At 64.9% G+C, this 13222-nt stretch overlaps 3 protein-coding genes across 7 annotated transcripts in view; 1 reads left to right on the forward strand and 2 right to left on the reverse strand.

The window, feature by feature from the left end:
• TPCN1 (two pore segment channel 1) overlaps positions 1 to 1016 on the reverse strand; it is a 42584-nt gene extending 41568 nt beyond the window's left edge. Inside the window, exon 1 of one of the 3 annotated variants that reach the window (XM_040577218.1) lies at positions 939 to 1016. The gene's annotated coding sequence lies outside the window, so the exon portion shown is untranslated. Of the gene's footprint in view, positions 1 to 72; positions 378 to 889 lie in introns of those variants that run through there. The other 2 variants (XM_040577219.1, XM_040577221.1) reach the window with 2 other exon arrangements.
• Positions 1017 to 3750: 2734 nt separating this feature from the next.
• On the forward strand, positions 3751 to 9765 carry DDX54 (DEAD-box helicase 54). The gene is made up of 20 exons (XM_040577217.1): positions 3751 to 3867; positions 4375 to 4501; positions 4604 to 4674; positions 4754 to 4939; positions 5034 to 5083; positions 5196 to 5237; positions 5389 to 5484; positions 5586 to 5707; positions 5962 to 6023; positions 6162 to 6293; positions 6609 to 6819; positions 7291 to 7425; positions 7627 to 7848; positions 7935 to 8008; positions 8090 to 8287; positions 8414 to 8559; positions 8645 to 8758; positions 8955 to 9059; positions 9241 to 9344; positions 9436 to 9765. Exons 1-20 carry the CDS (start codon positions 3796 to 3798, stop codon positions 9657 to 9659), a joined length of 2493 nt encoding a protein of 830 aa, XP_040433151.1. The 5' UTR covers positions 3751 to 3795; the 3' UTR covers positions 9660 to 9765.
• A 20-nt stretch (positions 9766 to 9785) lies between these two features.
• CFAP73 (cilia and flagella associated protein 73) lies at positions 9786 to 12888 on the reverse strand. 3 transcript variants are annotated; one of them, XM_040577228.1, is made up of 7 exons: positions 12329 to 12888; positions 11787 to 11895; positions 11465 to 11569; positions 11188 to 11388; positions 10765 to 10986; positions 10410 to 10568; positions 9786 to 10309 (listed from the first exon to the last, which is right to left on the reverse strand). In XM_040577228.1, exons 1-7 carry the CDS (start codon positions 12385 to 12387, stop codon positions 10163 to 10165), a joined length of 1002 nt encoding a protein of 333 aa, XP_040433162.1. In that variant the 5' UTR covers positions 12388 to 12888; the 3' UTR covers positions 9786 to 10162. The 3 variants fall into 3 exon arrangements, with proteins under 3 accessions (XP_040433162.1, XP_040433160.1, XP_040433161.1); XM_040577226.1 differs by having other exon boundaries at positions 10765 to 11388; XM_040577227.1 differs by having other exon boundaries at positions 10216 to 10325; positions 10765 to 11388.
• Positions 12889 to 13222: the final 334 nt, after the last annotated feature.

Consider the following 13222-nt stretch of genomic DNA (forward strand, 5'->3'; position numbering starts at 1 on the left):
CGGCGCGGGGCACTCGGCTCGGGGGCGTTATCGGTCCCAAATCTCGCCCAGGGGGAGGCAGCGGGTGCCCACCTACCCCGCGGGGCCTGCGGCTCGCGGGACGGCCCCGGGCGGCAGGGGGAGGCTGCGGGAGGCAGAGCGGAGGCGGGAGGCCAGCATGGCGCTAGGAGCCCCCAAGGCGCATGGCTCGGCCTCGACGCCTCCACTGGAGGGGCTGCGCTCACGGGGCTGGTGCTGGGGCAAAAATCCCCCTGGAGGAGGCAAAAATACCTCTGGAGGGGGAAAAAATCCCCCTGGAAGGCGCAAAAATCCTCCTGAACAGTGAAAAATTCCTTTCAGAGGGGGTAAAATTCGTCCTAGAGGAGGCAAAATCCCTCCTGAATGGTGAAAAATTTCCCTTAGAGGGGACAAAATTCCTCCTGAATGATGCAAAATCAGTTCTCAAGGGGGCAAAAGTCCTGGAGGGTGAAAAATCCCTTCTGGAGGGTGCAAAATTCCTCCTGGAGGAGGCAATGTTCCCCCTAGAAGGGGCAAAATTCTTCCTGGAGGGGGCAAAATCGCTTCTGAAAGGTGAAAATTTCCTTCCGGAGGGTGCAAAATTCCTCCTGGGGGAGGCAAAATTCTTCCTAGAGGGGTGAAAATTCCCCCTGGAAGAGGCAAAATCCCTCCTGGAAGGTGCAAAATTCCCCCTGCAGAGGGCAAAAATCCTCTTAAATGAGGCAAAATCCCTCCTGGAGGGGGCAGAACTTCCCCTAGAGGGGGCAAAATCCCTCCTGCAGGGGCAGGCAGAGGCGCCCCACGGCCGAGCCCCTCACAGCGAGCTCCCCCCCTCCCAGCCTCCACCGCCCCCCCTCCCGCCCAGCCGCCCCGGGGCCGGACGGAGCCGAACCGACCCGAGCGGAGCCGAACGCAGCCGAACCGAGCCGAACCCGCCGCACCTCAGCGCCCTCGCACCGCTGCGCCCCGCCCCTCCCGCTCCTCATTGGTCCAGCCGCGGTGCGCCTCCCCGCAGCCCGCCAATCAGCGCTCGGAGGTCGCTTCGCCCCGCCCACCTCCTGCTCACCGCTCCGCCGCTACGGATTGTTCCCGCCTCCCTCCGCCGCTTCGCTTTCTCATTGGGTAGCGGCGCTGCCCATCCGGAGAGGAGAGGGCGTTGATTGGCTCGTGGGGGCGTGGAGGGGGGAACGGCATCACGAGGCAAGCCGCACGCCTACGGAGGGGAAGGAAAGGGCGGGCTTTGGGGGGCGGGAGGGAGGAGCAGCGCGGGCTGCTATTGGCTGCGTGAGGAGGCTGCGCGGGGTCAGGGGTGCGCGCGGCGGTTGCCTAGCAACGGGGCGCCGGGCCTAGGCCTAGGGCCAGGGCCAGGCCTAGCACCAGGCCCAGGCCCGGGCCCCATTCGGTGCCGCGGCTCGCAGCAGCGCTGTGGTGCCTCAGAGAAGCCCCCCTTAAGGCATCGCCATCCCGCACAGACGCAGCGTGATGTCTTCACGTCAACCATGAAAGCACACGGGGCACTAATAAACAAATGGACGTGCCTCGGGTCTTACTGGTGCCTGGGGAGAGTCGAAGCCCTGACTCCCCGCCATCAGTCCCACCTTTTACATGTGTCATTTCCCTTCCTCCTGCACTAATCCCTCACCCTCCTTCCCCGCTAATCCCGCGAGGCAGGGGGTGCTGGCAGGGAGCAGGGCCAGCTTCCCCCACCCCCAGCACTGCTCATAGGTCTGCGGATCGAAGCACTACAAACGTTTATGTGCAACGTGGCAGCACGCTCAGTGTGTAATGAACAAATAAATCCGTTCCACCTGTGCCAAGTCATTCTCCCGTCCCCGAGCCCCATAAAGCTGCTGAGCTCTGCCCTGTGCCTGGGATCCCCTTTGGCTCCCGCTCGGGAGGTGTGCGGTCCAGCTCTCTGATTTTGGGGCAGTTCCCCCAGCTGCTGATGGGGCCTGACCCATCCACCTGCTGCAGGGAACAGGGCTCTCTCTCAATCCTTAACCCTGCTGTCTCCATCTAGCGTCCGAATTGTATTTCTGTTTCTCTCTCGCCTTTCTGTTTGTATTGTATTGTATTGTATTTCTGTTTCTCTCCCCTTGAAAGACCTGCAGACATAGCAGCCTGTGTGTCACAGTCCTGATGTCCAGACAAAACTCAACAGGCTTAGATTCATGTCAGCACCCGTACTGCCTCCCCTGAGAAGGGAGCGGGGGGTTTCAAAGGAGCACGAAGGTATTTGGCCCTCGAGCCTGCAGTACCTGCTGGGCTGAGCGAGAGGCACGCCATGCCGGCTGCACCAAGAAGGCAGTGGGGTGCGAGGGGATGGCCGCGATCAGCCACACTGCCACCTGCGCCCAGAGAAGCTGCTTGCTCCAGACACTCCTCAAATCAAAAAGAAGAAGGTAGACAGCAAGAAGGCCAAGAAATGAGCACAAAATCCATCCTGTGTCCTCCACTCATTCCTCCTAGCAAAGCTGCTGGCTTCCCAGGGGCTCAGCTCCCACATATTACAAGCAGTGGCTGAGGCAGCACGTGCTGAGGCAGAGGACATGGCCACTTCGGTCTGAGCTCCGCTGCCTTTCCAAAGCTTGTCTCTTGCCAACGGGACAGGACCAGGAGCGCAGATCCCTGGCTGGCCTTTCTAGCTTCAGTGCCTTCTGTGTACTTGTGTGAGTCAGGGCCCAGTTCTGCTGCTCTAGAAGCAGAATAAATATAAAAGAATATTTCAATAAAACCATTTCTGAGGGCAGAACAATGCCCTTAACCTGGCTCAGTTTGTCCTCGGGTGGGTTTGAGAGAAGGTTTCTGTCACATGGAAGGGAGCTACCAGATTCCCCACATTCCCTGACCTCGGCAGCTCCTTGCTGCAGCCACCCTATATAGGGGTAATATAGGGGAGAGGGGGTAACAAAGGGGGAGAAGGGGCGACAAGAGGGGAAAAGAAAGGGGGAGAGGGGGTAATATGGGGGAGAAGAGGTAACAAGAAGGGGTAACAAAGGGGGAGAGGAGGTAATATAGGAGGAGAGAAAGGGGAAGAGAGGGTAATATGGGTGAGACGGGGTAACAAGAGGGGGTAACAAAGGGGGAGAGGGGGTAATATAGGGGAAGAAGGGGTAATATAGGGAGAAAAGGGGTAACAAGAGGGAGTAACAAAAAGGGGTAACAAGCGGGGAGAGGGGGTAACAAAAGGAGGAAAGAAAGGTGAAGAGGGGGTGATATGGGGGAGAGGAGATAACAAGAAGGGGAAAGAAAGGGGGAAAGGGAGTAATATGGGGGAGAGGGGGTAACGAGAGGGGGTAATATAGGGGGAGAGTGGATAATAGAGAGGGAGAGGAGGTAATATAGGGGGAGGGGGGTAATATAGGGGGGGAAATACAGGGGGAAAGGGGGGTAACAAGGGGGGAGATGGGATAATATAGGGGGAGGGGGGATAACAAGGGGGGAAAAGGGGAAACGAGGGGGGAGCGGGGGAGAGAAAGGGGGAAGGGGGCTACAGAGGGGGAGAGGGGGAAGCAAAGGAGGAAAGAAAAGGGGGAGAGGGGGTTCCAAAGAGGTTAAGGGGGCGTTCAGGCGGGGAGCCGGGGGGGCACCACCTCCCGCGGGGGCCGTCGGCTGCGAGGAGCCCGCACCTCCGGGGCTCTCCGGGGGTCTCCGGGGGTCCCCAGCCGCCCTCGCCCCGGTGCCACCGGTGCCGGGCCGGTCCCGGCTCCCCGCGGCGGGCCCGGTGCCGGGCAGCGCCCGCCCTTTCCGCCCCGTCCCTCCCGGAGCCGCCGCCCGCTTCCGTCCGACACGGCCGGGATGGCGCCGCCGCCTCGCAGCCGCCGCCAGCGGGGCCCCGGCGGGGCCGGGGAGCGGCGGCGGGGGCCGCAGGTACCGGGGGGTACCGGGGCTACGGGGGGGGTATGGAGGTACCGGGGGTACCGGGGGGTGGCGGCGTGCCCCGGCCCCGTGCCGGCGTGTGGCCGCCGCAGCGGGACACGCGGTGCTGGTCTGCCGGTGTCACCGGTGTCGCCTGTCCCCGTGTCCTGCCGGCACCGGTGGCCGCAGAGCCCGTAGTGATGATCCCTGTCCACCCGTACCAGTGTTCCCAGTTTCCCTCGTCCCCACGTGGCACCGGTATCCCTGGTGTCCCCTGTCCCCATGTCCCGGTGTCCCCATGTGCTGGTGACCCCATGTCCCAGTGTCCCCCTGTCCCAGTATCCCCAGTCCCCATATCCTGGTGTCCCCACGTCCTGGTGGCCCCATGTCCCACTGTTCCCATGTCCTGCTGTCCCCCATGTCCCACTATCCCCAGTTCCCATGTCCCGCTGTCCCCAGTGCCACCGTCCCTGCCCCGTGCCACCCGGATGCCCATCCCCTCTCACCGCCTGTCCCCAGGTCCCCGAGACCCCGTTGCCCGCCTTCCCCACCGCCAAGGACGAGGACGATGCCACCGCCGACGACACGCAGGCCATGGTGCGGGCGCAGAACAAGAAGAAGAAATCCGGAGGCTTCCAGTCCATGGGTGCGTGCGTGGGGCTGGGGGGTCCCCGACAGTGTCTCCCCCCAACCCCGTGGCCGTGTCCCTCCTGCTTGCGTCCCCTCACCTGTCCCCATGTCCCCGCAGGCCTCAGCTACCCCGTCTTCAAGGGCATCATGAAGAAGGGCTACAAGGTCCCCACGCCCATCCAGAGGAAGGTGAGACCCAGGGATGCGGGGGCGTCTTCGGGACCCCTCCCCCTCCACGGGGTGCTGACGGCAGGGCCGTGTCCCGCAGACCATCCCGGTGATCCTGCGCGGCCGCGATGTGGTGGCGATGGCGCGGACGGGCAGCGGGAAGACGGCCTGCTTCCTCATCCCCATGTTCGAGCGGCTGAAGGCGCCCAGCCCGGCTGGGGCGCGTGCTCTCATCCTCTCCCCCACGCGCGAGCTGGCCCTACAGACCCTGAAATTCACCAAGGAGGTACGGGGATGAGCGGGGACTGCGGTGGGCTTGGGGTTTGGTTGGGTGCTGAACCCGCTATTCACCCCCTTCATGTTTCTTTCTCACCCTGCAGCTGGGCAAGTTCACAGGCTTGAGGACAGCTCTCATCCTGGGAGGAGACAAGTAAGCCGTGTCCCCGCTCTCCTTGTCACCCCAGCTTCCCTAAAACACCCCCAAATGTGCCAGACCTCGGGGCGGTGAGCTGAGCTGCCCTGTGCCCTCTCCCTTCTCCCAGGATGGAGGACCAGTTCGCTGCATTGCACGAGAACCCCGACATGTGAGTGTGGGCACAGGGAGGGGACCTGGTGGGGAAATTGCCACCGAGAGCCACCAGGGATGGATTTGGGGTGGTGCAGTGAGCCCCTGTTGTCCCTCGCGTGGCCCCATCACCAGAACCAGCTCGGCGTAACCATCTCTGTCCCACCCAGCATCATTGCCACCCCCGGGCGCCTGGTGCATGTGGCGGTGGAGATGAACCTGAAGCTGCAGAGCGTGGAGTACGTGGTGTTTGACGAGGCTGACAGGTCAGTGCACTCGGAGCGGGCAAGGGCGGCAACAAGGTGCCCTTGGCTGGCCACAAAGAGGTGCAGCAGGCTCTGCGACGTCCCGCATCCCTTCCCCGCAGGCTCTTTGAGATGGGCTTTGCGGAGCAGCTCCAGGAGATCCTCGCACGCCTCCCAGGCAGCCACCAGACCGTCCTCTTCTCTGCCACGCTGCCCAAGCTGCTCGTCGAGTTCGCCCGGGCTGGTGAGAAGCGTGGGGCAGGTGGCGGCCGGAGGGCTGGGGGTCGGAGCCGCCTCTAAGGCCCTATGAGCTATCAGAGCCCCTTTGGATGGGGACGTGACCCAGTCCTTCAGCTGTGCTGGCCACAAGCCCGGGACTGGAAAAACCAAGCTGGGCTGAGGCTGGGCCAAGCGGGTGCCCCAGGCTGGGTGCTAGGGGCTGTCCTAGCAGCGTGTCCCACACGCCACCCACGTCCCCTGCGTGACCGTGTGCCGCAGGTCTCACCGAGCCGACGCTGATCCGTCTGGATGTGGAGTCCAAGCTCAGCGAGCAGCTCAAGGTGAGCTTGAGCCGGGCTTTGTGCTCGAGGGGAGCTGGCTAGGGTTAGGAGCCAGCCAGGGCGGCGGCAGCGGGTATTGCGGGGTGTCCCCAAGAGCGTGGGGACCCAGAAGGGCTGAGCTCTGCCCTTCCCCTGCAGCTGGCTTTCTTCCACGTCCGCGGGGACGACAAACCAGCCGTGCTGCTCCACCTGCTGCGCAGTGTGGTGAAGCCCCAGGACCAGACGGTCGTCTTCGTGGCCACCAAGCACCACACGGAGTATCTCAAGGAGGCAAGTGGCATCCGGGGCACACGACGGGTGTGGGCAGGCTGCAGGGGGGGGCCCCTTCACAGACCCACGTGGGGTCTGTGTCCATGGGCGGGTTCCTGCTGGAGTCCAGCCCATTTCTCCTGGTCGAGGGAGAAATCCCCAGCACATGTGATTGTGGAGATGCTGCATTCACCAACTCCTTAAAAAAAAAAGGCAGATTGCAGTGGGTTTGGGGTCTGTGTGGGCACCCTGGGGTCTCGGGACCCTGGGGGACCCCATCCCTCAGCTGAGGGTGCATTTCTAAGCGGAATCTGATCGCTCTTCCCGTGTCTCCAGCTGCTGACAGCCCAGGGCATCTGCTGCACCCACATCTACAGCTCGCTGGACCAGACCGCCCGCAAGATCAACATCGCCAAGTTCGCCCAGGGCAAGTGCCCGGTGCTGCTGGTCACGGACGTGGCCGCCCGTGGGCTTGACATCCCCATGCTGGACAACGTCATCAACTACAGCTTCCCCGCCAAGTCCAAGCTGTTCCTGCACCGTGTCGGTGGGTGCCCGTGCCCTGTGCGACCCGGGGTCCCTCAGGGTGGGCTGTCCCTCGTCCCCTGTTCTTAAGGGTCTGATCCCTGCACCTCACCAGGCTGGGAAACCTGCAGAGAAGGTGCTGCTCCCCTTGACTTGTTAGCGATATGTTTGGGGCAGGAGGTAGCTGTGGCGTGACAGTGTGGACAGTGATGTCTCTGTTTTCCTAGCTGGACTGTGGGCCCTCTTGGGGGCAGGGCTGGTGCCTTCCTTCTGGTGACACGTGCACCACAGGGTCCCCTGCCCCTAGAGAAAGGCTTGGGGCAGTGGCCGGGTCCCTTTTGCTCCCTTCCCCAGTGACCCACAGCCCCTTGCCAGCCTGGGCATGGCATGTGCCTGGGGTCCTGGGCCACCAGTGGGTCCCTGTCATGAGTCAGGGACATGCTGGGCTGGTTCTGGCTCTGGTTTCCCACTTTTCTCCTCCTTGCCCTGCCAGGTCGCGTGGCCCGAGCTGGCCGGAGCGGCACTGCCTACTCGCTGGTGGCTCCCGACGAGATGCCCTACGTCTTCGACCTCCACCTCTTCCTGGGGCGTCCGCTCGTCCTCGCCGGTACCCAGGAGCTGCCTGCAGGTAAGGCGGACCCGTCACAGGCACTGGGGTGACTGCACGTCCCTCCAGGCTTGTGTCCTGGCCACACGTGGGGTTTATTTTTGGAGTCTGTGGTCTTGTGGCAGCCTTTTGGGCAGAGGGGTGATATGTTGCTGTTACAGGGGTGCAGCTGGGGAAGGGAGGGTGGGCAAGAAACGACACTGTGTCCACCCCGTGCTCCAGATGCCGACGGGGTCCTGGGCCGTGTCCCCCAGAGCCTGGTGGACGACGAGGAGTGCCTGCTGCTCACGGACCACGAGGGCTCGCTGGAGCTGAGGAGCCTGCGCCGGGTGGCCGACAACGCGCACAAGCAGTACCTGCGCTCCCGGCCCGGCCCCTCGCCCGAGTCCATCAAGAGGGTCAAGGACCTGGACACGTCCCAGCTGGGCATCCACCCGCTCTTCAGTGAGTGCCGCGGGGATGCCGAGAGAGGGGACCTGTCCCCTCACTGCTGGGCTGATCGGTGTCCCCTCCACACCTGTAATCCCCAGGTTCTTGCTTCGAAGACACGGAACTGGAGAGGCTGAAGTTCGTGGACAGCATTAAAAGCTACAAGTCCAAGGCGGTGAGTTGAGGCCCGACGGGACGGGAGGGAAGGTCCCTGTGCCTGCAGCCTGCAGGACTTGCTCTCTCCCCCCGGGTGCAGACCATCTTCGAGATCAACGCCACAGCCCGCACCCTGGCCAGCACCATCATGCGGTCGAAGCGGCGCCACGACCATGCCCTCATCGAGAAGTACCAGCGTGGGCAGCAGGAGAAGCGGGCCGCGGCTCTCCAAGGGCAGGGGCTGCACCAGGCCCCCCCCGAGCCTGAGGAGAAGGAAGGAGAGGAGGAAGACCTCCAGGTAGCGGGGCAGGGACAGGGGTGGGCTATGGTTTTGGGGCCAGCACGATGTCCTGCAGGAGCCTGGGCCCCTGGGTTGGGCTGGCAGGGGGACACGGCTCCCCCAGCCCCCCCATCCCCTTCCCAGGATGTGTTCTCCACCGTGGTGGGACGGAAACGGAAACGGGGCCAGGGTGGAGAAGACGGTGCCAGGAAGAAGCCGCAGCAGCCGGTGCAGCGGGATGAGGAGTTCTACGTCCCCTACCGACCCAAGGACTTTGAGAGCGAGAGGGGGTGAGTCGGGGAGCAATCCCGCTGCCCTCCTGTGTCATCCTGCAGCGGGGGGCTGCTCTCATCGCTTCTTTTGTCCTTCCCACAGGCTGAGCGTGGGCGGCGAGGGCAGCCCCTTTGAGCAGCAGGCGGCTGGAGCCGTCCTGGATCTCATGGGCGATGAGAATCACAACCTCAACAGGAGCAAGCAGCTGCTGAAGTGGTGAGCGGGGGTTCTGCACGGCCTGGGGAGAGAGGGGTGTACCCCCAGCAGGTATTTCCCCCTGAAGACAGTTTTTCTTGCTGTCTGGGCCATGCAGGGTCAGTTAGGGATGGGATGCCCAGCAAAGAGGAGGGTGAGGGCTGGCAGCCTCTGATTCAGGAGGTTCCCCCACTTCCTCCCCGTCTGTCCTTCCCAGGGACCGTAAGAAGAAGCGGTTTGTGGGGCAAACGGGCCAGGAGGACAAGAAGAAGGTGCGAACAGAGAGCGGGCGCTACATCAGCGGCTCCTACAAGAACAACCTGTATCCTGCCCGCGGGCACTGCCACCTGCCTGTGCCACGGCAAGGGGAAGGGGGAGGCTGAGCGTGCCCGCTGCCACTCAGCACCGCGTCCTGCAGCGAGGGAGCTGCCAGGCGCTGGGGCCGGGGAGGGAGGCTGGTCAGGTGCTGGGGAGTCGCTGCGTGTTCCCTTAACCTACCCCAGCTATGAGAAGTGGAAGCAGAAACACAAAGTCGATGACCGGGATGACGACGAGGAATACGAACGAGGCAGGGAGCAGTTCAAAGGGAAGCACAAGCGTGGGCACGGTGAGTACCCAAGCAAGCACCAGACCCCACATAGCCCCCCGCTCTCTCTCTGGCCTCCAAGCATGGGTTTACCTCCGCCCATGTCCCGCAGGACCCCGGCAGCCTGCCGCCCAGCGCAAGGTGCGCTCGGAGCTGAAGAACAAGCAGCAGATCCTGAAGCAGCGCAAGGCGGCAGCCAAGCAGCGCTTCCTGCAGCGCGGGGGCCTCAAGCGCCTCAAGGCCAGGAACCGGCAGCGGGTGCAGGAGCTGCGGCAGATGGCCTTCGGGCGCCGCGTGGGTGCCACCAAGAAGGGCAAGCTCCGAAAGAGGATGTAGGAGAGGGGAGCGGGGCAGGTGCTGAAACACTGGGTGGCCAAGGGGCTTCCCCCCGCCTGGATTTGCTGCCCGGGAGAGAGACATTAAATAGCCGGCTGGTTTTGTATCCTGCCTCCTCTTGGTGCTTGCTGCGGGCAGCTTGTGACTGGGGTAATTCCTCCCCAAGCTGCAGCCCTAAAAGAAGGGGGTGCTGCAGCTCCACAGCTGGGTTGTATTTTGATGGCAAACAGCTTTATCAGTACCAACAGCCTGAACACGAGCAGCTGCTCCCCATTCCTCCCAGGCAGCTGGTCCCACTGCCTGCATGCCCCTGCAAGAGGGCACTAGGGGGGCAGGCTCTGTCCCAAGGCACTTGGTGCTCTGCTGCGCTGGAGCTGCATTGCCTCTCGGGGTTCCTGGGCTTGTTGGGGCGCCACCTCCATCCCCAAGTAGGTGCTGGTATCCTACAGCTCCATGCTGGCCTTGGTAGCCTTACCCCAGGGGGATTTGTCCCCAGGCTGGGACTACTGGTGGCTCGGAGGCACCGTGACACCCCTGTGGTGCCGTGGGCGAGTGGTGATGGTGGCAGGCACGCGTGGGGGGCCCAGCCCTGGCTCCTTGGGGCACAGCTCAGCACAGATGGCAGCCAGGTCCTGCATGCAGAGCAGCACCTGGGGAGATGGGGACCTTGATGCCACAGCTGCCAAGGGAGAGGGATGTCCCCGTGTCCCTCCCAGCCCCGCTGCACAGGGGAGGGGGGGCTGCACTCACCACATCCAGCTGGGTCTCTGTGTCCTCCAGGGCCACATCCCTGGGGACTTTCAGGTGCTTGGTGGCGAGCTGGAAGAGGCTCAGCACTGCCATCCTGATTTGCGCCAGCAGCAGGGTCTTGTGGGTGGCCGTGCTCTGGATCTGGGTCCAGCAGGACTCCTGGGGGGCAGACAGACAGACAGCCCCGGGCCCCATGTCCCCTGCACCTCCCAGCACTCCTGGCCTTGTGCTCCCTCCCCATCACCACCCCATGGGGCATCTGCCCTCCATAGGAGTGGGCTCATGGTATCAGGGGCCTGTACTCCAGCCCCTCGCCCCCAGGAGGGAGTCCCAGGGGTCCCACAGCCGCCCTTACCCCCCGGAGCACGTCATGGCGGGCAGCCTCCAGGCGTGCGCGGAGCTGGAGCACCTCGTCCCTCCCGCGCAGGAGCTCGCTGCCGGCCTCCTCGTGGTACCGCTGGAGCCGAGCCCGGCCCTGGGCCAGCCTCTGCTTCCCGGCCTCCAGCTGGTGCAGCAGGGCTGCCCGCACCCCCGCCAGCGCCCCGAAATGTGCCAGCATGGACGGGACGTCCTGGAACTGGGTGGTGGGAAGGGGCTGAGCGGTTGCCAGGGCACCTACCCCACCAGGGTGCTGCTCACCCTCATCCCTGAGGTGATTTCGTGTTCCAACCCCTCCAGATCCCCCCACAGATGCTCCAACGTGGAGCTTGGGGTGCAAGGGGCGCTGGTGGCCCTGGAGGAACACAACCTCCTGGGGACATGGGACAGGGACCCTCACCTGCCCCGTGGTGGCCACCACGCCCTGCAGGTAGTCCCCAAAGACGCGGAGGCCCCGCAGACGCCGTCGCAGCCGCTCCCTGCGCCGCAGCAGCCCCGCCAGCTCCTGCTGCAGGCCGTCGGCCTCGGCTCCCCGCCATGCTGCCTGTGCCCGCTCCTCGCCTGCCCGGCCCAGCGCCCGCTCCCGCCTCGCTGCGGAAACCTGCGGTCGGCGGGGACGCAGTCAGCGGGGACGTGGCCGCGTAGGGGCAGGGCGCTGAGCCCGGCGGCGCCCGCACCTTGAGGAAGGCGTCGAATCTGAGGGCGACGTCACGGAGCTGCTCTTCCCGCTGGCCCAGCTGCTGCCGGCGTTGATCCAAGCCCTCCATCCTCTGCCAAAATTCCTGAGGGACCCAGTGGTGCTGAGGGCATCGCCCCGTGCCGGGGCACCCACGGGTGGCAGGGACCACGGTGAGGGGGGCACCCACCGCGGTCCCGAAGGAAACCGTGGTTTTGGTGCCGGTTTGGAGGGGTTGCTGGTGGACCCCGACCCATCTGCACCCACCGGCCACCCCTCTCCCTGGGCAGGGGGCGCGTGGAGGGGCTGGGGGCCACCTGTACCTCCCGCTGGGCCTGCAGAGCCCGCTCCACCTCCGCCACCTCCCTCCTCTTCAGCAGCAGGCGCGTGGAGGAGGGCAGCAGCGACGCCGAGTCCCACGCCGGCACCGTCCTGCCCAGAGCCGCACGGAGCCCATCACGGCCAGCTCGGGACCCCCCTGGCCCTGAGGGACCCACCCCCCAGCCCCGCCGGAGCTCAGAGGGGGGGGTCCCAGTGACCACCCAGGGCCACCCTGACCCCACCTCCCCTCCTGCTTCAGCCTCCCCCTGCTCGCAGCCCCCAGCCCCGACACTGTGGGGTGCACGCGGAGACGGGGTCCTGCTGCTCCCCAGGGCAGGGTCTCCTCCCTCAGTGCCCCAGCTGGGGACACGCCACAGCCCCCTGGGCCCTGGCACCCCCCCGGTGCTACCCAGCTGCTGGGAGACACCCCCAAACCTCTCTCCTGCCCCCCTGCACGCCCCTAAATCAGGCCCCCAACCCCCCCCCCCGGCTAATCCCAGGTGACGGGGAGACACGGGACGGCCGGGGGGGGCACATCACCTACCGGAGCTGCAGCTTCTCTTGGAAAACCCTACGCAAGCTCTCCTCCAGACCTGGGGACATTTTTGGGGCGGGGGTGCGGAGGAGCGGGACGCCGGGCAGCCGAGATGGCGGCAGCAGGCAGCACAGCGCAGTTGCCAGGGGCAGCCGGAGGCGCCCGCTGCCTCCTGCGGGGGTTTCCCTGCTGCAGCCCTGAGCGTGGCCTCAAAGGGCAGGGGCACAGCCTGGGGACACCCCCCCGTGTCCCTGGGACGCGTCCCTGGGACGTGTCCCCCTCCGTCCTCCTGCCACGGGGGCCCTGCTCAACCTCAGCCCCATTGGGAGGGCGATTTGGGGTGCTCTGCCCCCCTCCTCCTCCCTGTGCACCATCCCAGACTTTCTTTTTGGCCCCAAAGCCCCAGGTGTGCTCCCGGGGCCCCCAGCCCCACGCTCTGCTCCCCAGAGCCATTTTGGGGGCTCCGTGGGGGTACGTTTGGAGGTGGGTCCCACTCACAGCCCTCTGACCATGCTCCCCTTCTCGCCCCCTCCATGCTCCCCAGAGCCTCCCCCCGCACCCCAGTCCCCCCCAGCCCTCCCCACAAACCTCAGCCCCCCTCTGGAGATCACTGTGCACAAGCAGACCCCAACCGCTGCCCCCCCAAGTCCTCTGGTCCCTCCTTACCTCTTCAGCTCTCCTCCATCTCATGCCATTCTTCATGTCCCTGCGGGGGCTCAGCCCCTGCTGCCTTGCCCACGGTGTGCACAGCCCCTCCCCATGTGCCCAGGGGTCCTCTCCCCCCCATCCCACCTCCTTCAGGTCCCCTTGTTCCCCTCCGCGCACACTCTGATCCCCTCCATGCCCCACGTGTGTGCTCACATCCCCCCATTCAGCCCCTCTGCTTACCCACAGAGGGATCAG

Source organism: Cygnus olor, chromosome 17 (genome assembly GCF_009769625.2).
Source record: "Cygnus olor isolate bCygOlo1 chromosome 17, bCygOlo1.pri.v2, whole genome shotgun sequence".
Taxonomy (NCBI): domain Eukaryota; kingdom Metazoa; phylum Chordata; class Aves; order Anseriformes; family Anatidae; genus Cygnus; species Cygnus olor.